The sequence below is a fragment of the Marmota flaviventris genome, chromosome 2 (genome assembly GCF_047511675.1).
Source record: "Marmota flaviventris isolate mMarFla1 chromosome 2, mMarFla1.hap1, whole genome shotgun sequence".
NCBI classification, from domain to species: Eukaryota; Metazoa; Chordata; class Mammalia; order Rodentia; family Sciuridae; genus Marmota; species Marmota flaviventris.
In genome coordinates, this window is record NC_092499.1 from 198,812,720 (window position 1) to 198,835,169 (window position 22,450).

Below are 22,450 nucleotides of genomic sequence, written 5' to 3' on the forward strand. Positions count from 1 at the left end.
GAAGTGGGGGCCTAGGTCTTCTTTTGTCTCTAACTGGTGGTGTGATGTGGCCTTGCCAGTGTCTCTGTCCCTTACTTCTCTCCCTTATAAAATTAGAGGGCTTGGCCTAATTATATGAGAACAGTGCTGTGTTGTTGTGGTCATTATTAAAGGAGTTGGACTCACAGCCTGGGATTTCAGTCATAACCCAGGCCTCTTCTCAGCCTACCACCTCCTCTCCCTACTCAGGCTTCATCTCCTTGTGCAACCATGGTAATTTATTGAAGGGAAAAGTTTTTCTCTCTCATTTTTGTTTGTTTGTTTGTTTACGGTACTGGGGATTGAACCAGGGGTGCTTTACCACTGAGTTATATCCCCAGACTTTTTTGTTTTATTTTGAGATAGGGTGTTGCTAAGTTGCTAAGTCTGGCCTCAAACTTGTGATTCTCCTGTCTCAGCCTCCACAGTAAATAGGATTACAAGTGTGTACCACTACATTCATCAGGAAACAGGTTTTTTTTGTATGGAGGATTGAACCCAAGGGACACTTAACCCCTGAGCCACACTCCCAACCACTCCCCCACCCTTAAAAATATTTTATTTTGAGACAGGCCTTGCTAAGTTGCTGAGGCTGGCTTTGAACTCATGATCCTCCTGCCTCAGACTCCTGAGCCACTGGGATTACAGGTGTGTGCCACGGTGCCTGGCAGGAAACGTTTTCTTAAAGTTCACCTGTATTTCTGTCTTGGATTCTGTTTCGTCTTATTTCCAAAAGTGGAGGCAAGTAGTCTACAAATCCCTTCTAAACTTTCAGTTATTGTAGTTAAGGATTCGGAAAGGCCTAGATAATGGATAACCCTATCAGTAGTGTTCTTATTCTTTTTTAAAGGCAGTTAGGTCTGGGGAGAGCACAGAGGATATTTGTGGTATGGAATTCTGTGGACACAGCTGTATGTAGGGTACTGTGTTGAAGGCTCGGGGGACAGTTTAGGCTTCAGAGTCTTGCCCTCAGGTTGCTCACCTTCCTGGAGCATGGTTTCAATCCTGGGACCCATTAAAATCATCTGGGGAAGTTTTGGGGGATTTTTTTGTTTTTGTTTTTGGTATGTACTAGGGTTTGAACCCGAGCTTCCCACATGCTAGGCAAGGGCTCTGTCACTGAGCTACTTCTTGCCATCCCCCCTTTTTTGATTTTGAGACAGGATCACTTTAAGTTGACCAGGCTGGCCTTGAACTTGCAATCCTATTGCCTTAGCTTCCAAGAAGCTGGGATCACAGGGTGCACCACTGTGCCTGGCTTACTACTAGTCTAGGGTCTGCTTCCCAGACATTCCAACACTGGGGTGGTGTTGGCAAATTCTGAGTCAGGGGTCTGGGCTAGAGGGGTGCTTCTGCATTGGTACTAGCCCCAGAGATGCCCCCGCTGCTGGCATACAGATCCAGTTTTAGTAGCTAGGGAAGACTGCACAGTAATAGAGAGAATAGAGAATCACAGTAATGAGAATCACAGTAATGGGCCCAGTGAAGGGCTGTATGGAGGACTGATACACAGATGAGGGTGCAGGTAGCTGTTCCTGAGGTAAAGGGGTCAGGAAGCCACAAGGAAGAGTGGTACCTGAGCGGGGCCTGGAAGGCTGGGCAAGATGTTGCCAGCAGAACAAGGCAGAGGGAACTCAGCACTACAAAGGTCTAGCCCAGAAGAACATGGTGTTTGAGGGACAGGTGGCCTGGTGAGACGGACTTTGTGTCTGCGAGGGTGAGTCTGAAAGCTAGTGTCACCCCAAAGCTGTGGTGAAACTGGAGTAAGTTGGATGCTGTCCTGAGCCTCAGCACTATTCTCTAAGCTTGGGAGTGTTACAGGGATGGTCTGCAGGAGGAGAGGAGCCGTGGGGGCTCTTAGGGTAGGAGTTGGGGGAGAAGCCACACAGTATTTGGTTCACATAACCTTCTCTCCACACTTTTCTCTGTGCACGTCAATGTTTTTTAATCATATCAGGTGAGTCCTGAGTTCACATGTCAATACAAAGGAGACCCTCAGCTGCCTGTGGTATGGCGGTTGTGGTGTGGCGGTTCTTCCCTGGATTTCTAGCAGTGGTGTCAGGACCTGAGTCTCTGACCTGGAATCCCCCTCTGCACCTCAGCACATTGTGCTCATGCAATGTGTGGACTAAGGGAAGTTGAGTCACTTCTCAGATGAGAAGATTGCAGAGGGGAAGCCTCTACTGAGATTGTGTTCTTGATTAGAAAATAGGGTGTGACCTCCAGTTGCCTTCCTGGTGGAGTTGTATTCTGTTGCAGGAAACATAAACCAAACTTACCCATGCCTCCCCCACTGAATCACAAGCCAAAGAACAGAACAAAAAGCACTCATCATCCTTACCCTTAAGGGAGTGGGGGAGGGAGAGGAGCTGGAAGCCTTCTGGCATTCTTCATCCAGAATTCCTTCTCCTGGGAGGAGATCATCTTTCACTTCCTCCCCAAAGATGGGCTCTCCAACCTTCTGGCAGTTCCAGTTCTATGAAGCAGTCACTGTAGGGGTGATTGATAAAGCCCCTGGGACCTTTTGTAATGGTGCTGATTTTATAAGCTCACTTTCCAGAAGCTGCTTAGAGATGGCTCCACTGGAGACACTGCTGTTCTTATTGTCTGTCTCCCCAACTTTGTTGAAAAACAGCTTCATCCTCATACCTCACAGTAGACTCATCTTCAGCTCAGCCTCTTGTTTTGTGGTCTTTTTAACTTTCCAAGTCATCTCTATTTATGTAATGCTTTAAAGGGGAGGGGTGGGGAGGGAACTGGGCATACAGCTTAGTGATTGAGGGCTTGCCTGGCATTTGAGTCCCTGGGTTGAATCCCTAGCACAAAACAAACAAATAAATAAATAAAGAGGGTGGGAGGGAGAAGAGCTGTGAAATCCTGGCCATTTGCTATTGAACTACAGTCCTGCTGAATGGTGGAATGAGAGGCTATTTATAATCCTGAGAATTTTGCAATGTTATTGAATTGCTTCGACCTAATTTCCACTTCCTTTATAAAATGAAAATGAAAAGAGTAAGCAAGCACGTGCTCGAAGGGTTCCCTACAAGGAAAACCTTTATCCTAGGAATATTAATTATCTGAGAAATATTACTCTATTCTCATACCTCCTAAGGTTTCCATAGAGAGAAAAGCAGAAGATATTTCCCTCTTTGTTTTAACAAAGTCAGGGGTGCTAAGACTGATTCTCAAGTAAAATTTGTTCTAATGTTAGAAAACAAAATTATAAACATGGAAATACTATGTGGTTGTGTTATAAGGTGTGGGCCTTCTGCAAAACTGAAGCAGCTGCAAAGGTCCTCTTCACTCGTATACTTAAAATCATGCCAGAAAGACTTCATACACGTTACTCAGACTAATAGGCATGAGTTTATTAGAAGGGATAGGAAAGGGGAAAAGGGGACGCTCTCAGAGGAGAGGGGTGACATGCCTGTCCTGCCCTCCTCTTTTATTGGGGGGTCCCAGGGAAGTTTCCAGAAATTTCTACCCAGGTTTACCTCTTGATTTTTGATTGACAGCAGGATGAAATCAGGCTTTCAAGACCCTGCTGTGCATGACAACTCTAGATCACTTTGGCCCATGCTGATCAGTTCTGATTGGAACCTGTTCTTACAGATTTTATGGTTAATGGGAATTATCTTTAAATCCCTGAGTTCTGGAATCTGGTTTGTGTAAGGATCACAAAAGTCTCCCCTTCACGATAACCTGTATTCTTTTTACCTGGCATTTTGGGCCTGCATTTCTCCTGCAGATTATTTGCAAAGGAATGTAACATATCCTGTTAACTTAAACCAGACAGGGCTGCAGGTAAATTGTTTTTTTAAAAACTGCATGTGGGGTTCAGCACAGTGGACCCACTTTACAGAATTATTCCCTTTACCTCATGCTCCCATCACTCACCTCTGTCTTTTCCCTGCCAGCTGGAAGGCAGTGGGACACAGAGGTACAAGAGTAGAACTATTCGAACATTTCCCTTGGGAAGCAGACCTGGTTCCTAGGAGCCATTGTGTTTGTGCACCTTCACTGTTCACCAGGTGCCATGCTAGTTCATGAGACCGTCCAGCTATACCTGACATGGAGGAGGAGCTAGGGAACGGGAGAGCTATGTTGGTGTCTTGTTGAGTGTGACAGGGCTGTTCGCAGAAGCAGGGACAGAGGCCCCTATCCTATTTAGCTTTGCTGAGAAAGGTAGAGAAAGCTAAGGATGTTACAAAGAGAAGGTACCATCTGAGCTGAACTTTGAAGCTTGGCTAGGGGCATCTCTGGTAGTCAGTGAAGGAAGAAAATGTGCAGAGGTACAGAAGAGAACATGGCCTGCCTGTAGAAATCACAGGTGGTCCAGGGAAAAGGCTGACTAGATTGCAGACTGAACACTGCATGAAGTAATGTTTTTAGGCCATCAAGGACCTTTCTGCTACAACAGAGAACCCTTATCATACAGGTCTCTTAGCGTCATTGTGCTTTAACTTTAGATACACAAACCAGAAGTCTCTACAGAGTACCTGCTGCGGATTAGGTACAAAGCTATCTGCTTTCACATGACTTTCCAAAAACACCAGACCACCCGGGATCAGATTCTGGCTGTGCCACTTAACTAACTATGTGACCCTCAAAATGCTACTTCACTTTTCTGTCTGTATGGTGGGGATAACAACACACCATACAGGGTGCATCATGGATTAAGTGAATCAATATATGTATAGCCCTTAGAGCAGTGCTGAGCATTGTGTAATTGTTACCTAGCTAGTGTCATCATCAAAGGAAGTACTACTGTGTAGAGGGAAGAGAACTGTGGTGTCAAGACCTAACCTTGATACCCAGTTCTTTTGTGATGGACTGTTTGGTTTCTTTGGAGGAGAGCATGAAAGGAGATACATTGACAAGGAATTTCTCAACCCCTCTGAACTTTGTTTGCCTCACCTGTAAAATAGGAATGTTTTCAGGGTTCTTGTGAGATCAACTATAAAATGCTATAACATGAGTACTTCAAAGTCACCGTATAACTGATCTGTTTGCAACAAGCCAGACTTATCTAAGTGGGTTTTGCTCTCATCAGTTTAGTGTTAATTAGGTGCGTACTCAGTGTCATTATCTTATGCTAGTGATGTTGCTCTATTTTATTACCTCCACTTCAGAATTCTTCAGAGCTTGGGGTCAGTCTAGGTCTTTGGCTTTTTAGTTTCAGCAAACAGAAACACAGACTAGCTTAATTTAAGGAGTTGTGATGATAGAATGTCAGGAATATCAGGTAGCCCAAGCATAGGAAGTACAGCCATGGAATCTGGAAAGTCTCTAGGCAGGGCTTTTTCCAACTCTTTAGTCCCAGCAGCCGTGGCAGGGCTAGGGATAGTGTCGTGCAGCCCAGGTAGGCTGCCTGGGGTTTCTGGGAGAATGGGAGCTTGTTAATATCTTTTGGGTAATCTGGGTTGTTGCAGATCTCTGACTTAACATGGGTGTGAGTTTTCAGAACTGCTAAGAACCATTCAGTGCTAGCTTTAACAAATGATGAGACATCCCAGGGAATGTCATGTGGGACCAAGGAGAAAGTATATCTATAAAGTACTGAGCTTTAGCTTATTTTTCTCCAAAGATAGAATTCAGAAAGGGGTTTTTAAAAATATGCAGTTTCTTAAATTAGGAGTTTCACTTTTCTTTTTCTTTTTTTGGTTAAGGACTTTACAATGGTATCTTCATTTGGATTTTTTAAGTTCTGCTTTACAGTCATGGACTTAGACTCTGAAGCACTTGAGACATGCTTTAGTTCTATACTAGAGAACTACAGTTCTGCTGCTGTAGAAGAAAATGGAGACTTGGGTAAAGGGACCTGAACGCAGTGTGAGGGAACTAGGATTAGGTCCCAAGTCCTGGGGCTGTAAATCCAGTTGCTTTCCTCAGTGGAGAGAGTCATCCCAGCCTAGTGCTCTCTATTCCTACCCTGTCTACTTATTTTTAAAAGAAGAAACCAAACTAAGTAACAAATGATCTAAAAAGCCATGCTGTACAAGGCATGTGTGGGGTACAGAAACAGGCACCACTCCTCTATGGTGATGGAAACCAGGAAGAGGTGGCCTTTGAAAGGACAAGAAGGAGGTTCCAGAGTATTTTTGGGGGTAATGAAATGTCCAGTATCTTACTGGAGGTAGTTGTAGGGAGGTCTGTGTTTTTGTGTTTCTACTATGTATATGTGTACACACACACATATATTCTTAAGCATGTGACATTTTATTGTATGTAAATGTATCTCAGTTTTTAGAAATGACCTCACTACTGTGTAGTCCTGCCACCCAATTACAGCAGACGGACAGTAAGCATAGGAACCCACCTTCAGCACCCAGAGTCCCAGCACCACACCTAGCGTGAGAACTTCCTGCCTTGCCCTGGCTTTGGAGCAGAGCCTTTCAGCTGGAAGTTACACTAATGAGTCAGTTTGTTTTCAGAGGTGTATTGTGTGTTAGGCACATAAATCCACACGAAAAGTTCTGCGTGGAGCTGCAGAAGTTGTGGAAGCTTTGGGGGCCATCAGGTCAGCCCATTTCAAAACCTTTAGCCTTGATTCACAGTGAACAGGAATTCAGGCCTGCTGAGGGGAGGAGGAAGAGCCCTGGCCAAGTCAGCTCCCAAGTTCTGTCTCTCCTTCGCCACTTACTAACTGGGCATTCTTGGCTGAACTGAACTCTGAGCTTTTCTTTCATCATCTTCAAATGGGGATAATAGCCCTATTCTGCCTACTGCGTGGGCTACACTCAACAAAATAAATGAAAGCATTCTGAAAACCACTTATTTGACATGGCCAAGTCTTGGAAATGCTGATATGACATCTGGCTTCTGAAATAGCCCACCCTGATCAGGAAATGGTTGTGAAAGCCTCCATCTTTCTGAAGCCTGTAGGTGTATAGGGAATGGGGTTTTACCCCTTTTCACCAAGGAGATTTGTAGGTGCTAGGCTGTGAGAACCATCATCTGTTTGGGCTGAAAAATTGGTAGCACACATGAATTAACAGCTTAGCAACATCTATGCTGCATGTACCAGGAGAGGCAGGCGGTCCCCATTAGTGAGGCATGAAATGCGGGTGAGTGGCTCAACCTTGAGATGCAGAAAGGTCTTTTTCATTAGGAGAGCGGCCTCTCCTGAATCTGTAGGCAGGCAGTGTAAATATACATTGAAATAATCCATCAGCCAAGGCTTCCCTTCGTCAGACCTTGGAGAGAGATTCTAGCTACTGCTTAGAATACCACTAAGCAATCAAAGTTGCCTAGGATACCAGTCACATGGGCCCATCTCCCAGACTTGCTTAAAATGATTTATTTTCCTTTATTTTAGAGAGAAGTGGGGGAGGGGGGGGTCAGAGGTACTTCCAAAGCTTTGTCCTCCCATAGAAGGGCCTTTGTGTGAAAGCATCCTTCCCGCTTCCCTGCGCCTAAACCCTCAGCAGCCCTTGCCCTTGGCAGTAGGGACTAAAATAGCATTTCCTGTCCCAGTTCTCTTCCCCATTTTCTGAACTCTGCATCATCCTACGCAGAGGAGGTGCCACATTGTGTCCTTTGAGGGGGATGGAGTGGCAGTAAGTAGTGGCAATAAGTAGGAAGGAGACCAGAGAGTGTGTGGTTGGGCCCTCCTGAACTGGGGTCTTTCTAGGATGCTGCTGAACAGAAGTAGCCTGGCTTCTTCAGCCAACCACTCGACCAAGAGGAGCCTGTCTGTTCTGGTCCGTCTTGGAGCATGTGCTTTTCTATCCCGAGGTCCCAAGACAGGAATTTGTGGAAAATTTGCTCTTCTACCACCAAATCCTCTTGACCCTTCAACTGAAGTGTCACATTGGCAGATATTGCTACTGGCTGAACCATAGGTGGTAAATAGGTTTGTCCCAGTTCTTTTGCTGATTTAATCTGAAGAGACAAAGGCCCAAGGAGAGCTTTGGTATGATTTAGAAAAATGCAAACCAAGTAGTTCCATATGTGACTTCAAAGAGTATCTCCAAAATAGATAACAAGAATGAAAATGAAGGCATACTCTGATTTTTTCCTTCTTCCCTGTTCTTTCTCCCCAGGCAGCCGTGTCTGTGTGTGTGTGTCTTAGAGAAGTAGGGCCCACTGGGAACGATGCCACCACCATCTGACATCGTCAAAGTGGCCATCGAGTGGCCAGGTGCTAATGCCCAGCTCCTTGAAATTGACCAGGTATGCTCCAGAAATGAGATGCAGCGCTGCAAGTAAAGGGATCTGGGTGTGTGTGGCAGAGGGTGTCTTTAGGCCTAAAGGATAAGGACGGCAACAGAAAGACTGAGCTTTCCGCCTGGCCCCACAAGGAAGGTGGGTCACAGTTTGAAAGAGGCTTTCTCCTCAACAAAAGCTGTCAGGAAATTATTCCCGCGCCCCAACCTGGTCCTGCTTGGCAGCTCCTCTCAGAGCCTGGCACAAGTAGCACATGATTGCTGGTAAAGGATCTCCCTCTCTCTCTTTTTATTTCAGAAACGGCCCCTAGCATCCATCATTAAGGAGGTTTGTGATGGGTAAGTTAAAACTTCTTGTTCTGGGTAAAGTCTAAAGAGCACCAAGTCTAAAGGGACTTTGCAGGGTATCCAGTTGGCAGTCCCTCGTGTGGGCTCTTGTGGGCTGTTGTCTTACCAAGAAAGAGTGCTTGATGAGGCTTCCTTGAGGCTGCTGTGAATCTTCATTTGCTCTCCCAGGTGCAGGAGTGTTCCATGGAGGTCCTGGAAGGGTCTAAGGCCCACCCTCAGCGGTGTGCACTTCCTTTTGTTACCCTTTACCAAAGGCGGAGGAGGTTATTTTTCAATCTCTCAACCTAAAGCTTTGTTTTAATTCCACTGTGGTCCAAACAAGACACCTAATCCCTTAAGCAACTCTATTGAAAGTTATTTATTTGCAGCTTCTGGATAGGCCCAAAGGAATGACCAAGTAAGATACGCCGTTTTCTTTTGTGTAGGTGGTCGTTGCCAAACCCGGAGTACTACACCCTGCGATATGCAGATGGTCCCCAGCTCTACATCACAGAACAGGTTTGTACAGGGAGGACTGAAGCAGTGCAGGTCTTAATATCCAGGTAGCTCCATTTCTTGGGTAAAGCATTATTCCCTGGGCAAAAGAGACAGCGCCAGTCCTGCTCTCCTCCAGTGACTGGGAAAAAGTGAATTTGACTTCTGGGAGCCCAGGGTGCTTGAAGAAGCTCTCAGAAGGAACAAGCAAGAGGAGAAAGCCTGGCTGAAGAGCATCAGTGTCAGTTAAAGTCATCCCTCAGTATCCACAAGGGACTGGTTCTAGGACCTCAGGGATATGGAAACCTGTGGATGCTCAGAAGGCACCATATTTGCATATGACTAGGCAATCCTCTCATACTATTTTTTTTTTTTTTCCAATATAAGAGATCCAACCCAGGGAGGCTTTGCCACTGAACCATATGCTCAGTCCTTTTCACTTTTTATTTTAAGATTGGGTCTCACTAAATTGCTCAAGCTGGCCTCAAATTTGTGATCCTCCTTCATCAGCTTCCCAAGGAGCTGGAATTATAGACACATGCCACCATGCCTGGCCATACCACTCATACTTGAAATCATCTGTAGATGACTTATAATACTTAACACAAAGGCAACACTGTGAATAGGTGTTATATTATGCTGTTTAGAAAATAATGACAAGGAAAAAAATCCCACTGTTCAGAATTTCTATTGTTCCAATTATCCATGGATGTGGAACCTGTGGGAAGGAGAACTGACTAGACTTTAAAGATGACCAGAAGTTCCTGTCGGTTCTGGTTGCTTATGCTATTTTGATATAGTATCTTCATTGTTTTTTGTCTTGTTTTTTCTTTGCTTTCCAGACTCGCAGTGACATTAAGAATGGGACAATCTTACAGTTGGCTATATCTCCGGTAAGTATTCTTCCCTCTTTAAGAGTTTATTAATTTAACAGTCATGAGCACCACAGGCCAGACTGACCCAGAACCTAGGACTGTGGCAATTAAAAGTAGATCTTTGCTCTCACAGCCTCCTGACAGCAAACAAACGAATAGGATGTACCTCTCCCAAGGGTCTCAGGAGGGAGTTGCTAAGGGAACTGTGGGAACTCAGAGAGGGACCACCTTCTCAGCCTGAGGGTTTCCAGAAAGCCTTCCCAGAGAACGGGACACAGCTGAGATGCTAAAGGATAAGCTAGAATTGCCAGAAAAAGAAGAAAATGAAAGTTTCCAAGCAGAGAAGTCAGGATGTCAGAGTACAGAGGTGTGTTCGGGAAGGTGGCTGAAGGCCTGTGGCATTCACTGGAAAGCCAGGTACTGAAGCTCTTGCATGTCCTGCCCACGGTCCACTAGAAGGAAGTGGTGACACTGGAGGATTTTAGGATGGAAGGTACATTCTACTTAGATTTAAATTTTAGAGGGACGACTTTCGTGACAGTGTGGAAGATGGGCTAAAAGAAGGAAGGCTGGTGGGAGGATGAGCACCTCAGAGGCTGGTGAGGAGCATTAGCATCCCAGTGAGGCCATTGATCATGAAGGGACCTGAGAAATACTCACGAGACAACCCTGATGACTATGGTGAAAAACTGGATATAGACGGCAAAGGGAGAATCCAAGATGACCCCTGACTTCTGCAAGAGCAGCCCTTAAAAGTAACTAAAAAAGCCACCGGAAGAGAAGAAAGAAAACCTGGAGCGTGAAGTGACTCAGGAGCTGAAGGCAGGGGATAGAGTCAGGATGGGGGAAGGTGTGGTTTACAGTTTGTAATAAGCAGAGAGGGAAGGTACACTGAGAACAGACCTGGGAGGTCAGGCGCACATAAGATCTTCATGAAACTGTTCCGGCCAGGTTTGCTGGCATATGCCTATAATCCTAGCAACTCAGGAGGTAGAGGCAGGAAGATCACAAGTTTGAGACCAGCCTCATCAACTCAGCAAGGCCTTAAGCAATTTAGCAAGATCCTGTTTCAAAACAAAAAATAAAAGGGCAGTGATTAAGCACTCCTGGGTTTTTCAATACCGAGTTTAAAAAAAGAAGTGAGAAACAGTTCTGCTGGGAAGAGCTGGTGGCCAGATTAGTGGACTGAATAAAAGGTAAGAAGGTTAAGACCTGGAGTCACCGCTGTATTAAAAGGCTTGATTTTAAAAGGAAGTAGCTGGAGAAGGCAGTAACTCAAGGAGGATGTGTAGTCAAAAAGATGTGCTTTTCAAAAAACAGGTAAAAGGTTAATATGTTTCAGAAATCATAGTTTGACAAAGATCTAGTGGAAGGTCTCTCTCCTACTTTGGACACCATCTACCTAGTTCTCCACCTTTCTGACCCTTTGAGGCTGTTGATTTCCTTTGCAGTTTTTTGTGTCCTTGAGATGGTGTTAAGATGGGAGAGAGGAAGACTGAAGGTGCAGGAAGGAGTGGGTAATTAACAGAACAGGACCTTCCTACATCAGGACACTGAGGACCTAAAACCCAGTTGGAGGGAACCACCCTGAGTGCCAGTCCCACGAAAAAGACCTCCCAGGGGTGCAGCTTTGGTCACATTTGTAGAAGGGCTGCCAGGAAATTAAGGGTGTGATGGAGCCTTTTTTCACGGTGAGGGAGAGCCTCGTCCACCTGAGAGGAGGGGGGTGTGTGAAGGGAGACCACCGAACACTGAATGCCTGTATTTTGATAATGGTTTGTGTATGTCATGTTATTTAATACTAATAGCAATGAGATTGGCCTATTTTGCAGACAGGGACATGAGGACTTAGATTGAATAACTTGCCACTTGTCACACAACTAAAAAGTAGTCCCAGCTGGCTCTTTCCCTGTGTGACTGTGGGCCGGTTTTTTCACTGTCGTGTTTTTCTGCCTTCTCTCCTGAGCTCTTCTCAGCTTAAGAACTTCATTCTCCCCTCCTAAACTCTGCTAATTGAACATGACAGTTTGGGAGTTACTTTTCTGGAAGTACCAAAGCATTTTACAGACCTCTCGCATGGAGTAGTTGACTTTCCCAGAAGCTCATCTCTCTGGAGCAGGAGCCCAGAAATGCTGTCTCTGGGGGAAAATTGACATTTGGGTTGGAAGTTTCTAAGTGTGATGCAGACCAGTTCTCTTCAAATTGCTCTATCCTGTGACCTTTTCTTGTGGAGCGCATTCTCTCTACCGTAGGATTTGGAGGATTTGTGTGTCACTGAGAGCGCTATGCTGCTCTGGGCCCTCTTCAACAGTACGATAGGAGAGGCAAGGGGAGGGAGAGGGGCTTGACTCTAGCTGGTTGCCGAATGGGGCTTCAGTCACTTGCTTAACAGCGTGAGGGAAAGGACGGCGGGGGGGAGGGGGGGGTATTGGCTCTCCAGACTCTTCCTTCCCAGCAGAGAGGGTTAGATTTTAAAAACATAGAATGATGAGGTGAGACTGTGAACTTGTTAAGTCGAGCACAAGGAAAGAGGGGTGAGCTCACGGAGAAGAGGGATTGAACTGTGGCTGGTGGCAAGAAGGCGGGTCCCACTAGGAAAAGTTGGTGTGGCAGAGGGAGTGGTGTCTTTACCAGCATCATTTTCCAAAGCTGTTTTGAAGTTGTTGGTCTCTGACTCCTTGGATTCTTTGTTTTCCTAGGACTGTTACTGTGGGGAATGATCATATGGACTTTGAGACAAAGTTTTTTAAGAAAAAATATCAGGCTCATCACATTTTAGGATTAAAAGAGACCTTAAAGATCATCAGATCAGTTCACCACCCAGTGTGCGAGTTCCTTCTATAGCATATCTGACAGATGGTCGTCCAGGTTCTCATCGATTGCTTCCAGTGACAGGGAGTTAGTTCCTCCGAGAAACCTCTTCTGCTGTTTGACAACATTAATTAACAGAAAACTCCTATTAAACCAGTGTCTGTTTCTCTTGCATCTTGCCATAGTAAGTAGATCTCCCAGATCTCTCTGTATTTCCTTGGTAGGGCTGTTTTTGTTTAAAAATCCATAGACCAAGGTGATACAGAAAAGGCACAGATAACTGCAGATTGGTCTCAGCTTGCTGCATGCTGGAACTCCCTGGCTGATCCTGTGAACATATATTCAGCAGTGTGAAAAACTAACTCTGCTGGGGGCTCGGATGTCTACAGAAAAGCCCCTGTGAGCTCTCCACAGAGCACTCACCTGCCACAAGGAGCAGATGGCATGTATTTTGTCCCTGGTCCCCTAGTCCCGGGCTGCACGCCAGCTGATGGAGAGGACCCAGTCATCCAGCATGGAGACCCGGCTGGATGCGATGAAGGAACTGGCCAAGCTCTCGGCTGACGTGACTTTTGCCACCGAGTTCATCAACATGGACGGCATTGTTGTGCTGACGAGGCTCGTGGAAAGTGGAACCAAGCTCTTGTCTCAGTGAGTATTACCACTGTCGTCTTCTAAGGGATTTCAAAGGCTTTACCACACTGCAGGGCCTCCCGTTCTCATTTCACTGAGTGAGGTAAGAGTTGATCACCACCTCTGCACACAGAGCAGTGTGCCGGACACTAGAGTCCACACGGAGAGGGCTGAGTCACCGTTGTGATCCTACATCTCAGACCTGGCTGTGCTCTCACAAATTAAGTAACAGTACAAAACGGTACTGTGCCAAGGGACTGTCAAAACAGGGACCACAGAAGCCAAGAAGGAAGAGATCTGCCCATGACAGACCTGCTAATGTATGGGACATGCTTGGCTTGATGAGGGGTAGTGATCAGACCAGACTGCCCCTTGTCTCCCAGGATGGACGACTGTTTTAACAGCCCTCTGCCTGCCTCCCTCCTTCTCCAGTCACCTCCCACCCTGTCCCCATGTGAAAACGCAAGCACACCGCCTTCCTTCATGTCTGCCACAGCTTTCCCCTACCATTAGCTGTCTCCTGCCACACTTTCCTAGGGAGCAGGAGATCCAGAACTCCGCCTCACCACGAGATCTTTACAGTCCTCCAGAGTTAGGCAGATGTGGTGGGGAGCCATGCCTGTGATCAGCAGTGAAGGACAGATGCTTGGGTTTCCAGCTAAGCCTGCGGAGCCTGAGCTGGCATACAGGGAGTCAGAAATCTTCTCTCAGGCGATGGATCAGCTTCTGAAATTCCTTGTCAAACTGAGAGACTAATCATAGGTATTTGTTGTAAGTCTTCATCTTCCAGCTGCATTAGAGTCCTAAAGCCTTCGGCTGCCGTAAGCACTGACGCAGGAGTTCTGCAGCCTCCTGAGAGTAGAGGGTAGACCAGCCTTAATTTCCACCTCTTCAAAATGGGGATAACGCCAGCCTTCCGGTAGCAGTCTGAGGAGTATTACGGTTAATGTGTCTGAACATGCCTGGTAAACGGGAAGATGGTTTGCTAACTAGAGATCGCTGTACAGGTGCATGGGGGATTAAATGTGTAAGGGGAAACAAAAGAAAGAACAGTTGAGTCCTTACTCTGTACCAGCACTACTGTAACACTCTGTGTACAGCATCCGCTGCCTTCACCACAACCCTGGGAGCCTAACTCAATTTTACAGAGGACAGAGTTGAACTTTGAGAAAATAAAATGTCCATGTTAGTAAATTGTTAAGCAGGCACTGAACCCACATCCAGGCCTTGGGCTCTTTATCTTGCACCCTGCTGCCTTTTGGCCTGAAGGTTAACATGGGACATAAGATCTGATGTCTTTTTTTGTTTTGGGAAATAGATGAGTGATTCTGTGTCCCTGAGACGAAGCAACACAGAGAAGGCAAGCCCAGTCACCCAGCTACACTTTCTCCCCTGACGATAGAGACCTGGGCTGACTCTGCTCCACATCTGGCTGGGTGTGCATGCAGGCAGTTACAGCTCCTTCAGCTGATTTTCCCTGGGGTGTTTACATTGAAATCTGTCCCTTTTGTGCCTGCCTTCACACTTGTGTTCCGGATCTGAATCTTTGTATTATTTTGTGTGTGTGTGTGTGTGTTGCACATGTCTCAGCTACAGTGAGATGCTGGCATTCACCCTGACTGCCTTCTTAGAGCTCATGGACCATGGCATTGTCTCCTGGGACATGGTTTCAATCACCTTTATTAAGCAGGTGAGGCCTCCAAAATCCTGTCTCTCTCTTCTCCCTCAGTTGCCAGTTACCCTCTGGGCTTAAGGGGAGATACAGGCAGTACAGCCTCTACACTGTGGTGAGGACCAGCTTTGTATTCCCTGGGGCCAGATTTTTTCATCATCAAGCTCTGATCTTTTTTTGACTCTCATAAATTTACACCATGTTCCTCAACTTACAATGGGTTCCAACCTGCTGAGCCCTTTGTAAGTTGAAAATATTATACAGCCAAAATGCGCTTAATATGCTGAATCTGCTAAACATCAGAATCTAGCAACACAGTACACTGTAAAGATTTAGTTATTTACCTAATGATCATGTGACTGACTGGAAGCTGTGGCAACTTGCTTCCATTGCCCGGTGCTATGAGAGAGAGAGAGTACTGTCATTGCTAGCCCAGGGAAAGATCAAAGTTCAAAGTTTACTTCTTTTGAATGCATATCACTTTTGCACCATTGAAAAATTGAAAAATCATACTTTGAATCATTGTAAGTCAAGGGCTGTGTATTCTCAGGGCCTGTGTTGAAAAGGGGGCCAGCATCTCAGAACTGAATATGGTCCAAGTAGAATTGGTTGTCATTGAGACTCAGAATAAACCAACCAGTTTACTGGTGCTGTCCGAGTGTTCTTACCCTCTCCCTCTTGGTTCTCCCGTCTCTTTGAAAAAGAAAATGTGCATTTCATTTGCAAATTTGCCTTCTATTTACAAATCTGCAAGCTAGCCTGTTTGAATTGTCAGATTGAAGACTGTGGGTAGAAGGGGGGTACTTCCAGTTTTACCCTCCTTTCTTCTACCAGAGGGGTCGGTGTCAATTCAGAAAACTGAACTACAGCCAATGAATAATATATCCGCTGACCTAGAATTTCCCCCATTATTGGCTTGGGACATTGGGAACTTCCAAACACTGGAGGCATTTGGGCAAAAGTGAAATAACCATGTGTCAAGGATATTATAATGGGGGTTGAAAAGAGGGATTAGATTAAAAGACTTCAAGGTCCTTTCTGCCTCTCAAAGTCTGTGATGTTCTGAATGTGTATAGGGGGAAAGTGTATGTCAGAAGCAGAGTAGATGAGATAAAATGAGATCCCAGCATCAGTAAATCTTTATAGTTTTCCACACTCAACTTGCTCAGCTTTCTCACACCTAAATCCTTGTTTTGAAGAAAAGGATTGAGCTCTTAGATTTTGAGGAAACATAATTGAGTGACTACTGTAATCTGCCATTAATATATTTGTGCCTAGGGAATGCTGGCACATTGGCCAGGGTACCATAAACCAGATACAAGTGTCCACCTGGCCACAGTAGCCCGAGTACAGGCATGCCCAAGGAAGGTGCCTCAGCGGCTCAGCTCTGCTGTTCAGCTCTCCTGGGCCCTGAGCTTCCCAACTGATTTGCTCCTCTCTCGGTCTAGATTGCAGGGTACGTGAGCCAGCCCATGGTGGACGTGTCAATCCTTCAGAGGTCCCTGGCCATCCTGGAGAGCATGGTCTTGAACAGCCAGAGTTTGTACCAGAAGATAGCAGAGGAAATCACCGTGGGACAGCTCATCTCGCACCTGCAGGTGTAAGAGACCCCACCCTGCCTCTTCCCACTTGTTTGTTCTCGTCCTTCCTCTTTTGTCTTCTAGTGCCACCTCTGCTTTTCATGTCTTCCAAGCTGTGCGCATCCTTCATCCATCACTTCTTCCACACGACTGTCAGATTCCCCCCATGATCCAAGCCTGATCACATCATGCGCTTGTCTGAACTCCTTGCCCCACAAGGCCACAGTGGAGCTTTTCCCAGTCTCCCCTGGGGACCACCTGGGGACCAGACAGAATTACATGCTGCTTCTCCTGTGGACCTAACAGGCTCTGTTCGTACCTATGATAGTTATATTTATATGTAATACCGTGTCTTTATTATCTGCTTTCTATCTTACACTTGGAGCTTTATGAGAACAGGGACTGATCATTTTTGTGTCCCTGGCTTTGATTTAAGTAGAAGCTCAGTATTTGTTGGGTAAATGCTTGCTGAAAGAACAAGGCGTGACTTCAGGAACCAGTAAAGATCCACCACGTTCTGCAGCCTAAAGGTCTCTGCCTTCAGCAAGTTACCTAGTTAGTCTCTTCTGGCCTCAGTTTCCTCATCTCTAGATTAGAGTCCCCATCTCCCAGACTGTGAGGACACAGGAGATTTTTAAAAGGCCTAGTATTGAGGTCAGCACATCTTAGGTATTCAGTAAATTCAGGGTGTTTTGCTTTTGTTTGTTTGTTTTTTTTTTAAGAGGCTTTTCACATCCTAAAACATTTTGTTAGATAATAAAACCAGATGGCAAATGAACCTTTGGGAGGACTGTTTCTTTGCTCTCCGTTCCTTTTCTGCAGTTTGATCCAGGCTACACAGTTGAAGGGGGCTGGACTTCCCAATGCCAGGGGGGTAATGCTGCAGACTCCCTGCACCCCGATGGAGGCATGGTTCCCCACTGGGAGTGTACAGCAGCCCCGTCTTTACTCAGTTATGCTCCTGACCCATGTTTCCTTCCTAATCCAAGTAAAACAAAAGCACAGTGATTTCTTTGCACTTCTCATTTTACCTTATCACTTTTAAGGAATTCTTCAGTTTTAACTTTCATACCTGAAGACGCAATAGGGTTGATTAGGGGGAGGGAACATGAAGGGCACTGGATCAAGTTCTGATTTTCTGGTGACCTTGAACCTACCTCTCTGTTTCTTTGTGTGTGATTTGGGGACATCCCCAATTCCCTCCCTGAGGACGAAAGAGGACCATGGCACTTGTTAGAGATCTGTCATGACCACTTTCAGCCCATGGCTGATATCAGCACATTTGTGTTCTGCTGTGTGGGCAGGGGCCACTTAGTGCCCTCCATTAGAGTCCTAAGGTATCCCTGCCTAACCAGGAAACCCATGAGCCCCACTGGAAAAAGAGCCACAAGATGCTTCCACAACATGGCAGGGGATGTCAAGTGTCAGGATTATAAGATTCCAAAAATGGGTGTAGTTTTTTTTTTTTTTTTTTTTTTTTTTGAGAAAGAGGGAGAGAGAATTTTTTAATATTTATTTTTTAGTTTTCGGCGGACACAGCATCTTTGTTTGTATGTGGTGCTGAGGATCGAACCCAGCGCCACGCGCATGCCAGGCGAGCACACTACCGCTTGAGCCACATACCCAGCCCAAGTTATTATTTTTTTTTAATAAAGTAGGATAAGTTTGTAGTCACACTTTAGAAAAGCACAATAAAGTACATTTTTGGCCAACCATCCCACTCTAGACATAACCACTGTTAAGTATTAAATATTCCTCTAGGTTTTTTTCTTTCCATATTTTTAATAAAATTGGGGTCTTACGCATATTATGTGTACCTTGGTAATTTTTTTTAAACAAATAATATCTTGAACATTTTCCCATGTCAAAGATTCTTTTGAAAGGGTAATTCTAAAACTTTTTTGCATCCCAGACACCATTGAAAATCTAATACCAACTATGGACTCTTCTCTCTTTGGAAAAAGTATCATATATTTAATTAAATACATAGAATAATTTCTGTGCCATTCTGGGGTTCATAGTCTCTAAGCAGATCCCTGAATTCAAGGTTAAGAATCTACTTTTGCTGGACAATAGTGGCACATTCCTATAATTCCAGTGACTCAGGAGGCTAAGGCAGTAGGATCACAAGTTCAAGGCCAGCCTTAGCAATTTAGTGAGACCCTGTCTCAAAATAAAAAGATTTTAAAAGGCTTGGGGATGTGGCTCAGTGGTGGAGTGTCCGTGGGTTCAATCTGTAGTGCTATAAGACAACAACCGAACAACCCTCTAAACCATTATATGAATTAATTTTTTTTAAAAAGACAAAAAAAGAATCTTTATCCAAATGCATGATTTTTAGTAACTACTCAGGATTCATATATATAAAACAGTTGCTAATGGAAATATTTGGATTGCTTAACATTCTTTGATTTTTAATAGTTCTCTAGTAAAACACCTGATCAATAAATTTTGATTACTGTTTTGCATAAATTTCTTTTGCTGGATCATGAATATGCCCAGTTTAAATGCTTTTGAAACTCAGCCCCAGATTGTGATTTGTTTACAGTCTACAAGTGATTGTGTTAAACCATCTGTGAGTATGATCTCGGTCTTCTAATCTCCCTCTGCTTCTTTTCTCCATTGACACAGCTCCAACCAGGAGATTCAGACCTACGCCATCGCACTGATTAACGCACTTTTTCTGAAGGCTCCTGAGGACAAGCGACAGGTCTGTGGCTGCCTTTCCAAACTTTCCATTTGGGCTTTTCTGAGAGAATCCTCACTCTATCCAGTCTTTGCTCTGTAGAGAACAGAAATGCAACCATTTCCCCACAAGTTCCTCCTAACTTTCTGTGGTCAGAGCCCAGCAGGGTGGCTTGGCTAAGTAAGCCCTGGGAAGGCACCGGGAGGGGAAAGGAGCTGGGTCTTAGATCAGAGCAGGGCCTGAAAACTTTTCTTCTAAAGGGCCAGAGTAAATATTTCCCACTTCATGGACCATACAGTCTGTGGCAGCTGTCCAGCCTGGCCTTTGTAGCCACAGTAGCCACAGGGGGCAGGTAAATGAATGGTGTGGCTGTCTTCAGTGAAACCTTATTTACACAGACAGGCGTGTAACACACCTGGTATAGCCCTAGTTTGCTAACTTCTGGGATAGAGGATGAAGAATAAGGAAGGGCAAGACCCTCTTGGCACCTCTGTTGAGTTCTGAGGAGTCTCAAACAAATGGAACTTAGCACCAAGTTTTCTGTTTAAAGGTCCTCTGATCCAAATCCTATATGTCTCTCTTTCCTTGTTGCTTAGCTGTGTGACAGTAGGCAAATCACACTGCCTCTCTATTTCCTCCCCTATAGCAGAGCAGCAGCAGCTGCGCGTTTACCTCATAAGGATGTCATTATGTAGACACCTGTTATACAATGAGAGAATCTGGTGTCATCTGGGCAGTAGAACAGGCACTTACCTAAGAGTCAAGGGGCCTGAGCAATTACTTTTCCTGCCTTTTGTTGAGCAGATGTTTTAACCTCTCTGGGTCTCATTTTCTCTTCCTGTAAGATGAAATGGCCAGATTAAATGATCTCTGAGGGCCCTTCCAACCCTTAACATTCTAGGTCTCTCTGATAAATGCCCAACTCGTGTACAGAACTAAGGCTTTTTAGTTTTCTGTCAATATCATGGGCTCCATAAAGGGAAGTCTAAGTGGAATGGCCAAACTCTTAATAGATTATAGAGGGAGGAGCAGAAACATCTGTGGTTCTGTCTGTCCTGTCTGTCCTGGATGATGTGGCTCTGTTAAACTCCTCCTTCTGCGTCCTCCTCGTTTGAATGTAAGCTGAAGCTCATTCGTCTGCTTCTCTCTGTGCTTTTTGCTTTCTGCCGGCAGGACAAGCACCTTAATCCTCTAGACCTGCCTGTCACTGTAAGTAGCACCGCTGTGTGGAAGGGACCCTGGCTGTCTTCCAGGTGGGGAGGTCAAAAACTGGGATTGTAACTCAGTGGTAGAGCACTTGCGTAGCATGTGTGAGGCACTGGGTTCCATCTGTAGCACTAAATAAATATAAATAAATAATGTAAAGATATTGTGTCCATCTACAACTAAAAATATTTAAAAATAAAAAATAAAAAAAAAAGCTTGTGACTTTCACCCAGATGATGCCATGGAAGCATTGCCTCCTAATTTGCTATAGCAAAAGGGTGAAGGTCAATCCACATGCTTTGGGGAATTCAAGAAGACTTAATTGACAAAAGGGAGCCCACATGCTCATGTCTTGGTTAGAGGGAAGCTTTGAGAGGCCAGCTTTATGAGATACCAAAGGCAATGAGTGAGTGCTCCCTTCCCTAGCGTCAAGGAGAGGCTTTGGTGTGAGACTTGTGCTCCAGCTCCCAGCCACAGTCCGTTACTGACCACAGCAAGGTTAAATCTCGACTGACCTCCTATAGATACCAAAGAAGTTTCTAGGCCACTCTCCTCTCTGCCAGCAGTACGTGCTCAACGCATGCAAAGTAAAACGTAGAGCTCCTGGCGGTGTCAGTCATCTGGGTCATGAGTAGAAATTGGAAATGAAAGAGGAAGGCCTTTCAGCTTGAGGGAAAATGACAGAGATCATAGATACTATACCACAGGAGAGGTGTTCATCTCCTTCAGGCTCATTGACTTAGAATTATCTATGAAATTAACTGAAGGCAGCAGCTTAGAAAGTGAAATCATACTAATTAACATTGGGAAGAAGTGATGGCTGACATTGGAAGGAGGAGACGGCACTATTGTGAAAAGCTGTCAGGAAAATTAAAAGCATTGTAATCTGGGACCATTTTGTTTAGGGGAAAATAGCTTCACATTTCAATAGCTCTTCAGGGTGATACAATGTCATAACAGAATAATCACTGTTCTTTTTGATGAAGCCGAGTCCTTGGCAAAGATTAAATTATAACCATTGTAGTCTCTTCAGAATAAAGAATGTATATATTCTTAAAGATTTGCATGAGAATGGTAAAATAATAAACCCTTAAGATTTTGCTCCCTGGAAGGTTCATTTGTGTAGGATACTTTATTTCCTGGGCATGCAAAATAAGCAAATCATCACTGTCAAAATCTAAGCCAAATATAATAATTTTTTTAAAAGGTAAATGAACCTATTATGAGAGCACATTGCTCTCTAAGTAAGAGAGAAGCGATGGGGTTACTGTCTGTTTTGGGGCACCCATCCCCAGCCCTGACTGTTGGGGAGCTGGAGGAGGGGCTGGGGCTAGCCTTTTGCTCAGTCTGGAGTCGGTGCTTCTGCAGAGTCCTGTCCAGCCTGGGCAGTGGCCTGCAATGATGCCTATAGTTTGGGAACCGTCATGCTGCTCGTGCTCTGCGCAATGTCTATTGCCCAGCATCCTTGTAACACAGTGTCTCATCGTCCATGTCCTTCTGTGAAGACATGTGGTTGATTGTGCCATTAGGTGGAAAATTCTATTTGAATTGATTTGCACTCATTAAAAAGGGAGGGTGGTTCTTGATAGAGTGTAAGATACATTTGATGGTCAATAGATTTTCTTCTCACCCACTTTTTGTTGGAAAGGGGAGAAAACTTTAAGAAAGGGAAAAGAAGAACTGATATCACCTTCCTCTGGTTACTAATCACACATGTGTGCATGCTGTCTTTCATTACATTTGCTTATTTTTTCCCACAGGATATGGCCAATGCATTTGCACAGAAGCACCTTCGATCCATAATCCTGAATGTAAGTCCCTAAACACATTTTGTTACTATTAATAGCAATTATAACTATCATTATAATAATTATTATTATTATTAAAAATCACTGTTGCATATCAGGGTACACAGAGGGAACTTAATAGATATTAAACCTTTTGTTTTCATCATCTTTTTTGCTGCTCTGACCAAAAGA

At 44.9% G+C, this 22,450-nt stretch overlaps 1 protein-coding gene across 3 annotated transcripts in view; it reads left to right on the forward strand.

Moving 5' to 3' along the window:
- Elmo2 (engulfment and cell motility 2) overlaps nt 1-22,450 on the forward strand; it is a 39,125-nt gene that overhangs the window by 3,078 nt on the left and 13,597 nt on the right. For 2 of the 3 annotated variants that reach the window (XM_027954124.2, XM_027954125.2), the window contains exons 2-10: nt 8,064-8,193; nt 8,485-8,525; nt 8,960-9,032; nt 9,851-9,901; nt 13,164-13,345; nt 14,918-15,017; nt 16,448-16,599; nt 19,211-19,289; nt 22,232-22,282. In XM_027954124.2, the coding sequence (XP_027809925.1) occupies nt 8,116-8,193; nt 8,485-8,525; nt 8,960-9,032; nt 9,851-9,901; nt 13,164-13,345; nt 14,918-15,017; nt 16,448-16,599; nt 19,211-19,289; nt 22,232-22,282 (807 nt within the window). In that variant the 5' untranslated portion in view covers nt 8,064-8,115. Of the gene's footprint in view, nt 1-8,063; nt 8,194-8,484; nt 8,526-8,959; nt 9,033-9,850; nt 9,902-13,163; nt 13,346-14,917; nt 15,018-16,447; nt 16,600-19,210; nt 19,290-22,231; nt 22,283-22,450 lie in introns of those variants that run through there. The other variant, XM_071609042.1, reaches the window with a different exon arrangement.